General features: G+C 32.8%; 1 protein-coding gene across 1 annotated transcript in view; it reads left to right on the plus strand.

Moving 5' to 3' along the window:
* The window catches only part of LOC136041687 (uncharacterized), a 135,611-nt gene that overhangs the window by 13,164 nt on the left and 104,149 nt on the right, over positions 1-18,298 (plus strand). The window contains exons 5-8 of the mRNA XM_065726412.1: positions 1,119-1,325; positions 4,737-4,836; positions 9,654-9,813; positions 17,773-17,832. Coding sequence (XP_065582484.1) covers positions 1,119-1,325; positions 4,737-4,836; positions 9,654-9,813; positions 17,773-17,832 — 527 coding nt within the window. The remainder of the gene's footprint in view (positions 1-1,118; positions 1,326-4,736; positions 4,837-9,653; positions 9,814-17,772; positions 17,833-18,298) is intronic.

Below are 18,298 nucleotides of genomic sequence, written 5' to 3' on the forward strand. Positions count from 1 at the left end.
TGTCAAATTTAAGTTCAAGGACAAAATTTAAGTTCAAGGACAAAATTTAAGGTACCTTATCCACACAGAGCTTGCATCCAATCGAGAGCCCAAAAGGAACAAAAGGGAATCATATCTTACCTCCTTTGAAACCAAATGGCCCGTTATGATTTATGTGGTAAAATCATTAACCTCTTCTGTCCAAAGTGAAACCATATCAGGTTACAATCCTAAAATGCAGTAGCAAATGGATGATAAATCTTATTTCCTGTTGGGTTAGATTAAGTTCAGACAGTCCTTTCTGGCGCATTTAACCTCTCTGTATCTCTCATGTTTTGTTGCCCCTCTGTATCCCCCCACAAAAATAGGGAGGGGGATGAAGACACATTTTTCTGATGGGCTGATGAAGATTTTTCTGATAAAGATAGTTTGGTAAAATCTCTCCCTTACCTTCTTTTGAAAACATAATTAAAGTTCTGTCCAAAATTAATAAGCATATTTAGCGTTCACAAATACCGCCAACATTAAAAAAAAAAGAAGAATAAAATCAAAATATTGGATATTCACATTTGGAAAGCGATTTTTGCATAATTGTTTCTTGGAAGTCGACAAGAGATACAAATTCCCAGCCTTGGGTTCTAAAAAACGTCAATTCCATCTATTTATACTCATAAATTTGCTTTGCGAAATGTTTTTCTGAAATGGTAGTTATCTTCAATAAATTTCTGGAAAAATTATATTGTCCTTAAAAAATAATTATTTAAAAAATAATTTTCCATTCTTTCGAAATTGAATCCCTCCTCCTTCCTCCTACTGAATAAATACTAAACGCAAATATTTATAATTTGTTAGTATTTTTATCGATCAGAAATCGGAGTACCAAGGACCATGTAATACTAAGCATACGGACAAAAATTAAAATATTATTTTTGAAGTGTCTAAAATATTTGGCCCTTCGAGTCATTTTATACTTCTGAATGCAATAAATAGCTGTTACTGCAATCAAAGATACAATATAGTATCAACTAAACAATATTATCCCATCATTTGGGTGTTATCCATTTCAAGGTGTTCTTTTAAGTCCATCTATTTGTATATTTTCAATTTACGATTTCTTAGAGGTAATCTTTATATTTCAGGTGGTCCATTCACCCTTTTTGCTCCAACTAATGCCGCCTTCGAAGCCCTCCCTGAAGGTGTTCTTGATGGCCTGCTTGCTGATCCAGAAGCCCTTGGTCAGGTCCTTCTTGGTCATGTTGCTCCTTCAACTGTCTTTGCCGCTGGTGTAGTAAGTGGCACGCTCCAAAGCGCAGCTGGTGATAATTTGGTAATTGTTGCAAATCCAGGTTAGTATTTTTTTTTTCTTTGCTGGTTTCTTAACTAAAATTGGGCTACTTTTCAAACAAGAAAATATAAGCTTATGCATTTTTTTCATATAAAACATGAAAATTCTAGTATAAAAATGTGGGAGCTAAATTTAAGATTATGAAAATTGAGATACTCGAGTCCATTTTTTCTTTTTCTATTATTATTCTCGAGATTACCTAGAATTATAGTCTCCTTTGTCAGCTCTAAGCCGATCTCCTAACCGAAGCATGGGAGTTGGAGTGACGAGTAAGGAATAATAGAGTAAGAGGCTTTCAAAGGAGTGGGGGTAGAAAGAAGAAGTAAAGGAAATATGTTTTACTATTGACAAAAGCTGTGTTTATATCAAACATGGAAAAATTCGTTACCTTTTTTGGTATCTTCTGATTTATATATATATATATATATATATATATATATATATATATATATATATATATATATATATATATATATATCGGAAATTTTGACTATGATATTGTTTTTTAATTTCAAATTTGGTCAGATAATAAGAAAATACAGCTATTTTATTTCTGAAACATCATCAAAATGTAATTATAACAAAATAAAGATTGCGAAAGAGAGCCAGATAAATCACGTGACAGTGAAACTTAAATTTTTTAAAGGAGTAAGCTAGAAAGAGCAGTAATATTAACAACTTATTTATACTGGGATAGGAAGAGGATTAAAAAATTAAACTTTGATGATTCGCCACCCTGCTTCATTCACAGATATAGTCGTATTTGTATCTGAATCATAGGATCATGATTGAATCAATTTGTGCAAAAATGACCGAAAAAGAAAATGAAAAATGATTGGAAGTTTCTAAGAGAGTAGGAATTTTTGGTAGTAAACAGATGAAGTTCTGAATAAAACGTTAGGTTAAAGGAAGTAGATTGGTGTTACGATTAATTTTATTAATAGTACTAGTATATGTTTTTGACGCTAAGGAATAGCAGAAAGCTAAACAGTTTATTTCATTACAGATGGTGTTACTGTGGATGGTGCCAACGTTATTCAAACCGATCTCGTTGCCTTCAATGGTGTCGTCCATGTTATTGATGCTGTCATATAAGTTTTCTTACGAGTTTTTTTTTTCCTATTTTTGATCTATTGAGTAAATATAAAGCAAAATATCTATTTTCCATTATTTAGACCAAGACTGTTGCTTTAGTGACCTCAGTTGTTCAATCTAGCAATATACCAATACCATTCTGCAGGATAATTTCATAAAAAAAAATGCTTTGATAAATCCAAGTTGTCTCCTAATTGAAAAGAAGATTTTTTCTTGCCAAATGTTCAAAGGATAGAAAAAAAATCCCCAAAAACGCTACCAAATAGAAAAAATTAACCTAGTTTGATACTGCAATTAGCCTTAAAGCAATACGTCATAAGGGCACATTTTGCGAATCAAAATCGGTTCAGTCTCAAGTAAAAAAAAATAGGCTTTACAAAGCAAAATCTTCTTAAAAACGATAGATTTGTTTTACAAAACTGTTCATATTAATAGCAACAAGCAGAGGATTGGGGAGATCATATAGTAAAGGATATCACTAGTAACCAAAACTATAGAAAGCAGAAGTCTGATAACAAAACTTTAGCTTAAGGATCGGGTGCCTACTTAAACTATTTATTTCTATAAATCTCAAATAAAAAAATTAAATGTAAATACAAGGAAATCAGAGGTGAGAAATAGCGGTGGCAGAAGTAATTACGGTGGAAAGTCTAAAATAATTGGTGGAACATATACTTACTCTGCTTTTCCTGTAGAAGTCTATATGACATTTTCTTCTCAAATTGTTGATCAATAGATTCAAAATAATTGATTTTTCACCATAAAATATGTAGTGGCGCAACATGAATGCGGAGAAACGTCATGGGCTGCCCTTTTTGGGAACGGCACAAGGAGAGAACAAAAGGCGACAAAACAGTAGAGGATGACTTCTAAAGTCTATTATGGCCACTAAAGATCAAGCTTAGATTTGTAAAGACATTGAAACAACAGTTAGAAACATTGTAGTAGAACACGGTCTGAATTCAGAAATGAAAATTGTTGGTAAAAAAAAGTTGAATCTGCTATTGTAGATTATATTGAAAAGGCCAAATATCTTAATTAAATAATTTTTTTGCTCTCCAATGCGTCTAAAATATTTTTGATTGGTAATTAAGATTCCTGAGCTGTAAGTTTTGTTGGAAATCAAATATCAAGCGTAAAATACGGACTCGTCGCTGTTCGTTTTGTAATATTTGTTTCACCGCAAAAGAATGTTCTCTAAATGATCCTTGAATGACCAAAGAAGGTACAATCTTTTCAAAAAACCAAGTCAGCTCTTCGGTTTCCGATTCGCATTTTTTTTTTATATAACGTCAGGGATCTAATAGAGCTCACTAATTTTGAGACCCAAGAAAATTAAAGATATCAAAAATAAGCCTGGTGATTGTTTATTTTGGTGCTCATGAGATTAATAGAGTAACTTGGACAACATAACAGTGCCTCCATATCTACATGTTACCCTTTCATCATTATTTGCGGAACTGATGAGCTAGGAAAATTATGATAATTGTATGCATAACAGAAAATCGGGCTGAAATCTAATACCACTGCCATTATTAACACTAACAATTAACTACCGTAACGAACAACCTTAGACCTACACTGCTGCATACGCTCCCCCTCTTTCTCAATATAACAGAGCATTCTCCTTTAAACCATTCCAATAAGTTCCAAGTTCCTTTAAATCCCTTTTTAAAACATCTCCCCACCGCACTCCAGGACGACCTGATTTTCTTTTGGCCCTATGTGGATTGCCAAAAAGGACGGTTTTTGTCAAACTGTCATCCTTCATCAGCTTCAATCACTTTAATGCGTTTATCTGGTATACCACACAAAGATAAGGTCCTAGCTAGAGCTCTTTTGTCACATCAAACACTTGTTCAGAATCTATAAAGCAAAGAATTAAAGTGGGCCAATGATTGACGTAATGTTAATTACTAACCTAAGATTAGAAATTAGTCGACGCATCCACTCCTCTTCTTAGAACTACACAGTTCACCTTAAAACTTTATCCACGTCGTATCTAAGTCTAGAAAGAATTATCATACTAAGTTCTTATTTTTCTGAAGAAACTTATCTAATATCTCTATAATTACTACATTCACTCTTATCACTTTACCTATGAAGGCATTTTTAGTTTTTTTCCAAAAATCGTTCGGAACTTTCCATTTTCAAAAATCATATCTATCGGTGACTCATCTCTAATTTCATGGTACCATATTACGAAGACTCATTTATGGCTCATTCAACACCTGAGGTCTTATCGTTTTCAAGTTCAAAGATTCAAGAATGAATCTTCCTTCAATTCTCTTTCTCATAAACTGTTCGATTTCCTTAGTATCATTTCCTGTAACTCTATCACGATTTAACAAATTTCCAAAACGTTCTACCGATCTCCCTTCAACACTTTTCCTATCATTAATTGAGGCCTTGTTCCGGTAAATCTATATTTTCGTCACAAGCTGCCTAAAGCACGTATTACTGCATATAGCAAGTTCTGATGATCGTATATTGTTTCTTTGTCATAATTAAATAAAAAAAACAAGTTTTTTTTCAACTGAAAGTAAGGAGCGACATTAAAGCTTAAAACGAACAGAAATTACTCCAATATTTTTGGTCACTTAAAAAGGGCACTAGAACTTTTAATTTTCGTTAGAATGAGCCCTTTTGCAACATTCTAGGACCACTGGGTCGATACGATCACCCCTGGGGAAAAGAAATAAAAAATAAATAAACACGCACCCGTGATCGGTTTTCTGGCAAACAATACACAATTCCACAGTTTTGTAGATAGGAGCTTGAAAATTCTACAATAGGGTTCTCTGCTGCGATAGTATCATTTTCACTAAGATTCTATGACTTTTAGGGGGATTTTCCCTCTATTTTTCAGGCTCGTACCTTTTGATCATTAGAGAAGTGCATACATTTTTTAGCTAAAAATGCGTGAAGTGGGCTTGCTTATCAGTAACATTAGCGTATTAGTCCATGAGACCCACGGGCAGTGGGGCGAGGTCAGTATTTTATATTTATTCAACAAAGAGTGATAAAACTGAAGAAAGAAAAAAAAACATCAAACGAGTTTTATAAAATAAATATTGAACACAGAGCTCACCCCGCTGCCCGTGGGGCTCATGGACTAATACGCTTTGCTCTATAGGTAATGTTACCTGTAAGCAAGCCCACTTTATGCATTTTTAGTTTGCCCCATGGAGGAGGATGGTCAACCAGAAATGGATGCGCTCCTTGAATTAACATTTTTAAGTACTTATAGTATGGAAACTATTCTGCGAAGCAGCATAGTTTCCGGTTTAGACTGCTTGTGACGAAACTAAACATTTACCCTTGTTCCCCTCTTTAAATCAGACAAGATCAGATTTACTATTCAATTTCAATTTCTTAACATGCCAATACAAAATTTTACCATTATTTCGTCTGGCTGCATTTTATAGAACTTCTAAAATTTTAACCACGGTCTCCACTCCTACTTCCTTAATTCATTTTTTAATACTTTCTCTACTTCCCTTGCTTTTCTCTTGTTCTCGTGTTACTTGTCACCGAAATACTTCTTGTACAACCCCTCCTCTTTTCTATCAAGCTTGAATTCAACTGATATTCCTAGCTGTAGTTATGACTTTCAATTTCAGTAAAATCAGCATCGGCTCCTCCGCGCCCAGGTCGGACCTGGGTATGGGTTGAGCAGCAGTGTGTTACTCCAGGTACCCAAAGATTTGAAAATTCCTAAAATTAGGGATACTGACTGTTAGCTGTGGTGCACAGGAATACCAACGGGGTAAAGCAAGTAGCATTAAAGAAATCAAATACCACCGGGTCAATTATTTGTTAATTTTGATACTCAGGCAAGTAAAGTAATGTAAACAATGTGATACTTCATCCATGTTGATACGAAAACAAACTGTTAACAAAATCGCTGTTATTGTACTCTACTCAAACCTATGACCCAAAATTAAAGTTATGTGGGCTTGCCATCTATTTGTATTTATCTTCCATGGGGTACCACGAATAGGAAGCTACTATCTCGACTTCAGATGCCTTGGGTTCTAAGGCTACCAAAGTGCTACTCTGATTTTACACATCGATGAGCACCATCCCGGCACAGAAGGTCCCATTTTCGTGAGCTGTTTTGTCAATGAGGATTTAAGAGCTTCGTTAAAAACTTACTGTAATATGCTAAGAAGTTACTGTAATTTGAGTGGCCATACCCCCTTCTCGCGCAGTCCCTACAATTCGCCTTAAAGTTTAACATACACTTTCCAATAATACTTATTCGACTGTATCAAACATTGCACACAAGAAATTGTGGCATTATGTTTTTCCATTTTCTTTCAAAAAAAAAAAAAAAAAAATATAGCCACTTTTAAAGAGTAATATTGAAAAATATTTTGTTTTCTAACCTTAAATTAGCCTTTATTGTAATGATTAGGGGTGTTGAGAATACAGGAAACCTTCTCAGATTCATGGTAACTTGCACTTTCTTAGGGTTTTAAGCTCCTTCACTTTATCCCTTCCGTAAACAGTTTGCCTTCAGTAAAGACTGGTCACCTTATATTGAGGTAACCTCTAAATTTTAGAACTAATCAGTTCAATCCAACTGATCAAACCATTTAGAAGCGTCTCTTGTAAGTGTCAAGCGAATAACCGAGTGGCACATCTGTATCTGATTTATCATTAGCACTATGTATGTTGCATAGTGCCAAAAGCTGTTCTCTAAAGGCTACTTCCCAGGTGTTTCATTCTGCAGTTAATCCGATTAAGCGTCTTTCCGATTTCAGTTAATCCGATTAAGCGTCCGATTAAGCGTCCGAACAACGTCTTTATCTTGTCATCTTGAGAGTTATAGCACAAAAAGCGAACCACATCCCAAGGCAACCAAAAGTATCAAATTCTTTAAAAAAAACTGCCTAGTCAAAAAAATGACATCTGACACTGTGTCAGGAATGGTTACTATTTTCATCGTAAATATAAAGTTTATTGCAAAAGAAATTTACGGTGATTTTGAAAAAAGCCTGAAATCCCTGAAAAAGTTCGTCAGATCGAAGTGAAAAGCGTGCAATTGGGATCAGTATAGTCGAAAACCTTACACAAGAAAATTATAATTTGTTTTTAATTGTTTTAAAAAGTAGAACTGTGGCAAAGAGTCAAACTTTGGCGTAAAGAGCGAGGGATTGCGGAGGGGGCAACCCATTTTATATACGGAGTAATTTCTGTTCGTTTTAAGTTTTAATGTCGCTCCTTACTCTCAGTTAAAAAAACTAGTTTTTTCTTTAATTTCTGAACGTTTTTGAATTAATGCATGTTTGATTTTGGCTCTCCGTACAAAAATTATTAAAATGAAATTTGCACATTAATTCTTTTTTGGCTAAATGGCTTTCTCTTAGTTTTGATCAGACGATTTTGAGAAATAAGGGGTGGGGAAGGAGGCCTAGTTGCCCTCCAATTTTTTGGCTACTTAAAAAGGTAACTAGAACTTTTAATTTTTAACGAATGTTTTTGTTAGTAAAAAATATACGTAACTTAAGAATTAACTTACGTAACTAACTTTTATATTCTTGTATTTTTGATTATATATATATGAGGGGCTTTGTCCCCTCGTTAATACCTCGCTCTTCACACTAAATCTTAAGTTTTGTCCCAATTCTTTTAAGAATAACCCCTGAATCAGAAAGGCCGTAGAATAAATAGTTGAAATCGCTAAGAATACTTTAGCATAAAGAGCGAAGTATCTATCTCCTCCTAAATACCTCGCTCTTTATGCTAATTTATTTTTAGAGTCCCCCATATACGTAATAATCTCTGTTCGTTTTAAGTTTTAATACTACTCCTTACAAAAACAAAAACAATGAAAATATAAACATATTTTCAGTGTTTTTCTTTAATCTAGAAAATCCTGCGCCCTTTTCATTGAATTTCTCTTCCCCTGTGAAATATTCCTCCAAGGAAAGATCCTCTCACATAGCCCCCTCCCCTCAACCCCACACCCTAGCCTAAAAAATCCCCCTGAAAACGTCGGTACACTTCCCAATAACCATTACTGTATGTAAACAATGGTCAAAGATTGTAACTTGAATCCTCTCCCCTCCAAAGCTTGTAACTTGAATCATTTCCGTTAGAATGAGCCGTCTTGCAACACTCTAGGACCACTTGGTCGATACGAAGACACCTGGGGAAAAAAAACAAATAAACACGCACCCGTGATCTGTCTTCTGGCACAAAAATACGAAATTCTACATTTTTGTAGATTGGACCTTGACATTTTTACTATAGGGTTCTCTGATACTCTGAATGCGATGGTGTGATTTTCGTTAAGATCATATGACTTTTAGGGGGTATTTTCCCCTATCTTCCAAAAAAGGCAAATTTTCTCAGGCTCGTAACTATTGATAACAAAGATTAGATTTGATGAAAATTATATATTTGAAATCAGCATAAAAATCCGATTCTTTTGATATATCTTTTAGCATCAAAGTTCCGTTTTTTAGAGTTTCGTTTACTATTGAGCCGGGTCGCTCCTTCCTACAGTTCGTTACCACGAACTGTTTGAAAGGATACTTTATGATTATTCTGTAGACAAGTTCGAAGTAAACCAATCTTGATAGTATTAGAACTAAAGACTCACTTTAGAAATTGTATCATACCTTAAAATTCTCCGTTTTGTGAAAGGACCGAGTTTCCGAAGCTCATATAATAATACAAGGTCGGACCAAGATGTTACTTGATAAATCAAACCATTATCTTTGTTATCTGTTTGACGACTTCGCGCTTTTGAAGATAATATTTATTTTAATGCCTAAGTTTTTAAGGTAATTTTAATTGTGTATTGAAACTTACTGCTATTACAGCTCATGTAAGACTATGAAAAGCGTTATAGATTAATTTGTTGCTGAGAGGCTATGTACTTACTTTTGAGCAATATTCTTTTTTTACACTTGGCTTTTGTGTTTTCAGTAAAGTGCTGGTTTTTTTATAATCCTAAAAATGAGACATATCCTCAGTTGGTTTACTTTCACTAGTCTTATCAACATATATTAGATAGGCTGTGAAGTAATAATTTTTATTTATTTTAAGTCTTAACTTCGTTCTATACATCCCTCAGAAGAGCTTCGTTTTTTAAATGAACACACTTGAAGAGCACAATCATTACCCCTGCGTTAGTCCTTGTCTTCAAAGGTAGCAGTGGATTTCCATCTTTAACTAGATGTCAATCTTTAACTAGACTGATCCGCTTTTTTGATTAAAGGTCTCATGAAGGACTAACACAAAGGAGTGACCCAGCTATGAATGAAGACTTTTTGAACAAAGAATTTACTCCGAGTGGTTTTTACATAAAAGAAACAGACCTGATAGAGATGGTTTTACTAAGGAAGAACAGACTGAGAATAAAACTTCTTGTAGACGAAGTTAGTCAATTATTTTGATGGATTCGCTTTCAAAGATGGCTTAAGATAGATTAAAATGGTTAGAATGGTTTCAGATTGTATGGGGCTCATTAAAGGAAAATAAGCCACTTCTTTTCCTATGTGAAAATAAAGCAGAGTATTCAACCAACAGGCGGATTGTGACCCTACAAGAGATCTACCTCAATGGATATTGAAACATTAGAGCAGACTACTATGCACCAAACAACTCTGAGAGTAATTTTGTAATCGAAAGTAATTTGAAAGCAATTTGAAAGTAATTGAAAGTAACTTGAGAGTAATTGCCACCTTACAAGAGATCTACTTCTCTCTGAGAGTAATTTAGTAACTCTGAGAGTAATTTTGTTGTTAGCAAAGTGGTACAGAAGCTTGTTTGGTGGCCCCACAGGTCCTAAGTATACGCACAAATGCACGGCTTATCAAGTTATAGTTACTCAAATTTTAAGCATTAGTTGTGTCTTTGTTGTATTTTTATTTAAATATTTTTACAATACCACAATACTTGTTATTAAAAATAAACATCCAGTAGCAGTAACTTATATACTAGTAGTGATAGTTATAAATAGTAGCTGTTATCATCATTCATTTTCAGGAAAATAAGAAACTTCGTTAATAATAACCGATTTTTAGCCATTATCGGCTTATCGTGTTTATTTATTGAATCCTTATTGGGAAATTATTCGATCAATTGCTCTAGGTTATTGATAAGCGAACAATTTACTAATACAGGATAATGATAGAGTAGACACTGAATAAACAATTCAGAAAAATCTGTCAAAAGTAATAGTTTGCGGGGAATCTTATGAGTATAGATTAACTGAAGGAGTTACCTATAAATTCAGGGAACTGTTATAGAAATTTCTTTCTGTTCATCAAATTTTTAATATGGCCTTCACTTTTCTTGGAAAACTTTCTTTTTTGAATATAATACAAATAATTTATTTTTATTTTTTACTAAAAAGTTTCATGTTTTTCAACCTTCCCCATCTTAAAATCATGTTTTTTTTCAATATCTAAATTTCTTCAGAGCATCAAAACTAGCATCTAAGTAACATTATTAAGATAACAAAGCATCAAAGTAAAGAAAATATGGAAGTACCAAATTGAACAAAAGTGTAAAAGCAACATTAAGAAACTTGCATAACTTTCATTCCTTCCCCCGAGGCTGGTGCCCTTTGATCATTTTTTAGTGTTAAAAAAAGAACCAGAATTTCGGGTATCCAAACAAATGAGCCCCCACCCGTATTATTTCCACTACCTCTTCCACAAACCTTATATTATAATAATGAATAATTTATATAAGCTTCATCCCTTGTCCCTGGGCTTTGGGGGAATTTTCAAACTCTGAGTTATAGTTATTTGACTTTTGGACTATTTTGAACAAACTGGTTTGCTCAAAATTTTTATCGAATGAATTTGGGGGGAAAGAGAGTGTGAGAGAGGGGGAGAATGGTTACAAAATGATCACTTTCAACTCTTAAAAAGGGCACTAGAAATTTTGATTTCCAATCAGATCAACGCCCCGCTCTTTACGCTAAAGTTTGACTCTTTCTCTCAATTCTTCTTTTTAAAACAGTAAAAAACTTTTGCGTAAAGAGCGGGGCGTTGATGAGGAAGCAGCCTCTTTCATATACGAAGTAATTTCTGTGCGTTTTAAGTTTTAATGTCGCTCCTTACTTTCAGTTAAAAAAACTTTTTTTTTTCATTTAATTTCTGAACGTTTTTGAATCAATGCATGTTTTGATTTTGGCTCTCCGCAGAGGAATAATCAAAACTAAATTTGCATATTTTTTTTTTGACTCAATGGCTTTCTCATAATTTTGATCGAATGATATGAGAAAAAAGAGCGGGGGACGAAGCCTAGTTGCCCCCCGATTTTTTGGTTAATTAAAAGGCAACTAGAACTTTTAATTTTTTTCGAATCTTTTTATTGGTAAAAGATTTACGTAACTTATAAATTAGCTTACGTAAAGAACTTTTGTATTCTCATGTTTTAATTACATATATGAGGGGATTCGCCCCATCGTCAGTACCTCGCTCTTTACACTAAAGCTTAAACTTTATCCCAATTCATTAAGAATGACCCCCTGAATCACAAAAGCCGTAGAATAAGTAGTTGAAATTACTGAAAATACTTTAGCGTAAAGAGCGAGGTATTAGAAGGAGGTGAGTCCCTCATATGGGTAATAATTTCTGTTTGTTTTAAGTTTTATTGCTGTTCCTTACTTCCAGCTGAAAAAGCTTTTTCACTTTTATTTTTTAATTGTTTTTTTTTAAATAATGCTAGTAAATCCTGCTCTCCCTTCATGGAAATTTTCTTCTCCCATTACAAATTCTCGAAGGAAAGTTCCCCCAGCATATCCCCCTCTTCTCAACCCCTCCCCCAAACCAAAAAAATCCTCCTGAAAACGCCTGTATACTTCCCAATAACCATTACTATATGTAAGCACAGGTCAAAGTTTGCAACTTGTTGCCCCTCCCACGGGTACTGTGGGGGAGTAAGTCGTCCCCAAAGACATAGTTATAAGGTTTTTCGACTACGCTGAATAAAATGGCTATCTCAGAATTTTGATCCGTTGACTTTGGGAAAATAATTAGCGTGGGAGGGGGCCTAGGTGCCCTCCAATTTTTTTGGTCACTTAAAAAGGGCACTAGAACTTTTCATTTCCGTTAGAATGAACCCTCTTGCAACATTCTAGGACAAAGGGGTCGATACGATCACCCCTGGGGAAAAAAAAACAAAAAACAAATAAACAAATAAACACGCATCCGTGATGTGCCATCTGGCAAAAAATGCAAAATTCCAGGTTTTTGTAGATAGGAGCTCGAAACTTCTACAGTAGGGTTCTCTGATACGCTGAATCTGATGGTGTGATTTTCGTTAAGATTCTATGACTTTTAGGGGCGTTTCCCCCTATTTTCTAAAATAACGCAAATTTTCTCAGGCTCGTAACTTTTGATGGGTAAGACTAAACTTGATGAAACTTATGTATTTAAAACCAGCATTAAAATGCGATTCTTTTGATGTAGCTATTGGTATCAAAATTCCATTTTTTAGAGTTTTGGTTACTATTGAGCCGGGTCGCTCCTTACTACAGTTCGTTAACACGAACTGTTTGATTAGTTTTAATTTTAGTTCATTATGGGTTTAATTTATTCTTTAAAAGTAATATTCGGTCATTTTGAGTTTAAAATATATTAGGAATTAATTCTTGCCGGTATTAAGTTTCATATGGCCCTATACTTTTCTTTGAATAACATCTTATTGTGCAAATTGTTTAAAATTAATTTCCTTTTGTTCAAGTACCAAAGTTTTTTATTGGCCTATAAAATGAATTTTTCTATAGTTTTCAAGTCTTCGACTTAAGATGTTAAATATACGATTGTAATTTATTAGTTAGCAGTTGAATTGTTTAACTATATTATCATAAGATTATAATTTCTGTTGGTCTTAAGTTTAATATGGCAGTTCACTTTTTTTGGTAAAATTCTTTTTACGCAAAGTTGGATGGCGTTGGAAGGTTTTGTTGACTCTGGAGTTTTTCTTAATTGATCTTCGAACTATTTTGAAAAATATAGGTTTCCTGAATTTTTCATCGAACACATTTGGGGAAAAGAAGGTAGGGAGCGGGAAATATCCGCACTTCAACTACTTTTGACTCATAAAAATGGCACTGAAACTTCCTTTTTTTCAATCGAGTGAGTCTCCTCAGAAGTTTATACGACCACCCTTCCCATATGAAGTGCCTCTTGGAAAAAAAAATTAAAACATTGAAGCCTTTTGACCTTTATTTTAAGTACATCTATAGCGTTGCCTCTGATTTGAATAAAATTTAATTTTTATTTAATTCATTTTCAGGTTCTCATGGTATTTATATTTTCTTTCATTCGCAGAATGAGTCTTTTTGATTTTAGGCAAATGAGATTATCGGACAAGAATGCAGACAGAAATACAATATTTCCGTCTTCCTCCGTCCCCATCGTCTACCATTGGTCGGGTAAACCTATCATAGACCATTGGTTAATGTTGTCTAAACAATGTTTATAAGCTGCCTCCTACCTGGAAGAAAAACGATGGCACCTGGATTCAGTTCTGGCTTCATAAAATTAAAGCAAATTTACAACCAGCTGGTGGCTTTGGTCACCATGACTGCCGATGGGATTCTCTATAGTTTGGAATCTGTGAGCGTGATCGTGATCCAAGACCATTCCGTGACCAACGACTGTTTGTGAACTTTGGAAAAATGTGAAATTTGGATGACTTCCGATAAGAAGAATCAAAGAGTAGGTTTATAGTCAATAAACTTTATATGACTTATCAAATTGCGATATATCATTCTCAGTTGTTTGCCCTGAGTCTACATTGGCTTTATTGTTTATTAATTAGATTGCTCACTCAGCAATAACTTAAAACCATCAAGGGCTTTGATTGCCCTATTGATACAGATGTCAACAAATACATTTAAGGCATGATAAAGTCCAATTGATATATTGTTTGTGTTTTAATTTTTCTTTGTCTCTTTGGAAGAAAAGTTTAATGTCTGTTTTAATGTAAAAGTTGAAGTTTGATAATTCAAAGCGAAGACTTGTAAACAACTTTTTATAATTAACCTTTTTTCAACAAGTTTTACTAATCTTGTTTTATAATTGGACAAAACAGCAACCCTTTGTACTCTGTTAATAAAATCTTAATAATACTTAATCAAAATAGTAGCCCTCTTTTACCCGCCTAAAGTATTGTTCATATTAGGATTCCTCTTGGGGACGAGTACAAGAGCTATGAAATAACTGTTTTGATATGGGAGGGTAAGACATCCTTTAATCCCTGGGAATATGAGATGGCTACGGGAATTTAACCCGCCTATTCCATTTACAGGCTTTTTGACATTGTTTTACTATATCAGTTGCCACTTTACACGGCATTTCCTGAAGTGTATCAAATGAAAATATTGAGATGGCCTTCAAAACCGTCAAAAGTAAAAATAACTATGCATCTGGGTCTGACCATTCCTACCCAACCTCTGGGGCAAGGGCTGCAAGTTATATAAGCTGCCCATTTTAACAAATAAGGTTTCTATGGAAGGAGTCAAAGAGTCAAAAGTGATCAAAGAGCAGCCAGCGCCCCAACAATGCAATTCTTGCCCTAGCACATCTGGTCAAAGTTTCAGGCAGATGCTTTGTTAAAAATAGTCAAAAGGTCAATGAAAAATCGTTCTAGGGCTGACACCCCCCAGCCCCAATGGTAAGGACTTTAGGTTGTGCAAATAACCCATATTTAACATATAACGTTTCTTTTTTAGAAGTGGGCATGTTTAATTCAGGTTGTATCCGAAAAGTCTAAGGGTTATTAAGGTGAAACATAAGAGAATGCTGAGGGATATATTATACTAAATCAAAAGGCACTATGCGTATCAAGCTTATCAAAAAGGAGGATCTGCAATGTTTTAAGAAATACTGTGCGTATTAAAGTGAAACTTTTCAGAAATATTAAAAGATATATTAAAAGTTTGTGTGAGGGCTTCCTACCCCCCTATGCCCTTTTTACGTGCCCCCCCCCATAAAAAATGATCAAAATTTGGAAAATGTCATCTGGATCAAAATCGTTAAAAAGTCAATTAACTATGCCTCTGCGGATGATAGAACCCCCCTCAGCTTTTGAGAGGGATGCCGAACTGAATAAAACACACTGTATGCCTGCTGATTGTCAAAAGGGCGAAAAGATTAATGCAAATCTTCGTTTTTTGGGCCTTCAAACAGACATTGTGTTATATAAATAATTCATGCGTTGGAAACTCAGCAACCTTATTTATGCTATGCAAGAAACCAATGTAAGCAAATATATATATATATATATATATATATATATATATATATATATATATATAATATATTATATATATATATATATATATATATATATATATATATATATATATATATATATATATATATATATATATATATATATATATATATGCATATATATATATATATATATATATATATATATATATATATATACATATATATATATATATATATATATATATATATATATATATATATATATATATATATATATATATATGTATATATATATATATTATATATATATATATATATAAATATATATATATATATATATATATATATATATATATATATATATATATATATATATATATATATATATACATATATATATATATATATATATATATATATATATATATATATATATATATATATATATATATATATATTTATATATATATAAATATATATATATATATATATATATATATATATATATATATATATATATATATATATATATATATATATATATATATATATATATATATATATATATATATATATATATATATATATATATATATATATATATATATATATATATATATATATATATATATATGCATATATGTATATATAATAAATGTGTGTGTGTGTGTGTGTGTATATTCATTTATCATATTCATTCTTGTAGCCCTATTTATTCATTTCGTAAGAAAAACAAAAAAAATTTAATTGGAAGATAGTGCCTTTAGGTCTCTCATATATTTTGAGCTTCATTGCATAATTTCCATCAAGACGGCCTCCTTTTTTGGGGAATTTCTTGCTTGTTTCAAATTCTATGCAAATTCCCATGTGCATCTAGTTTTAATTAAGAAAACCAAAATTTAAAATATTTTTCATATTCTGAATCAGTGTGAATAATATATTTGACTGTTGCATATGTTACATGGAAGTTTTTTTTAGAGATGCGGTTTCTATTGACAATGGTTATTCGATGGCTGGCGTTTATCCCCCCCCCCCCGAAAAAGAACCTCCTCGGGAAATAACTCTCATGGGGGAAAAACCTGAAAATTACCATATATTGAATTACCAAGGCTTTAATTACAATTTCTTGAGAAAATAAAATAAACATTTTGATTGGCATCCTTGGTAAAATAGTATAATGATTACCAATCCCTACCAACTGTTCTTCTGGCTTCTCTTACGTTTTCTTCCCAGCTAATGGGGGCTTCATCTTCAGTCAGTTTTCAAGTCATTTACACGCTCACAAGTATAAGTCGTGCTACGCTTGTACTTAACAAAAATGATACACAGACAAGAAAAATCTTTATAAAAGAAGGAAATTGATATATATGTCTACCCATTGAATATATTGGAACATATGTTCCAATATGTTCTTTATGGGTTCAATATGTTCAATGGGTATATGGAGTATACCCATTGGAACATATGTTTCACAAAAGACACTGTACATTCTACTTTAACTATATTTGATGCCTATAATCCGAAACCACGCAACCAAAGGAGGGTACTGACCGGAAGTATACCTTTAGTACATGTCAAGAATATGACCTTGAAGTAAGCTTTTAAATGAGGTATCCATGTCTATTATAATTTATTATCTAGTGAATAAGAAAAATGCAAAAGAAAAGTTTTCTTTTAAAAAAAACTGCCTAAAGTTTCTTAAAATAGACTTTTCTAGCCTATATTTATTTAGTATCCATTCAAAAATAGTGTTTCAATTTCATAATCTAGAAATATAAGTTACACATTAAGAAAAAATACTTCATTAAAACGACAGAAAAGTTAAATAATATCAGAAATCTGCAAGAGAATGCTATCATTTAAGAATCTTATCTAATATATAAAATTATTAGTCTTATATGTGCCTAATGAACATGAACCTTCTAAAAATGCCATCCCGCCCATTATATTGTGTTAATCACGTAGCCTAGGTTATTTGATTGTTTTCGGCTCATAGTCTTTAGTTGTGTTTGTATTTATTGACAGGCTTAAATTGCACGTATACCAACAATCTTTGCACCTCTTATCAGTAATTGATTCCTATAAATATAAAAATTGCTGCAGTTTCAGACAGTCAATTGAGTATATTGGTTCAAGATGAGCAAATTCACAGTTCTGCTCCTCTGCATAGTAGTTGCCGTGGCAACTCCCTTGACTGTAAGCTGATTTTTTTTTTCCTACAGTTTTTCACTTATTTTTTACACATTCAAAGTATGATTTGCAAGAAAACTGCTTTATTAAATAACTGCGTTTCCTACTTCACTAGTGTATCTACAGTGATTACATAAATCCACATTTAATTTTATAGATGTTTCACTTTATTATATCCTGGGTAAAGTTAGAAATAAATAAAAAACCTACTGGTGTTCAATATGGACTAAAAATGGGGAAATTATATTTTCTCTAGAATCAGAGAATAAATCAAAGTGAAAACGAGTGGTTTGTGAAACTGATTAGGCTTTATATAACAAAAAAATCGAATCGTTGGTGAGCTTATGAAAATGGGTTAAAAATACCAAAGTTTATAAAGTGCAGTCCCTTTTGAGCCCTTCTTTTTCAGTTATATTCATAGATTCCGGGTAAAGAAATTATTTTCTTCTTTGTATTCCAGTTTGAAAACAAA

Source organism: Artemia franciscana, unplaced genomic scaffold (assembly GCF_032884065.1).
Source record: "Artemia franciscana unplaced genomic scaffold, ASM3288406v1 PGA_scaffold_32, whole genome shotgun sequence".
NCBI lineage: Eukaryota > Metazoa > Arthropoda > Branchiopoda > Anostraca > Artemiidae > Artemia > Artemia franciscana.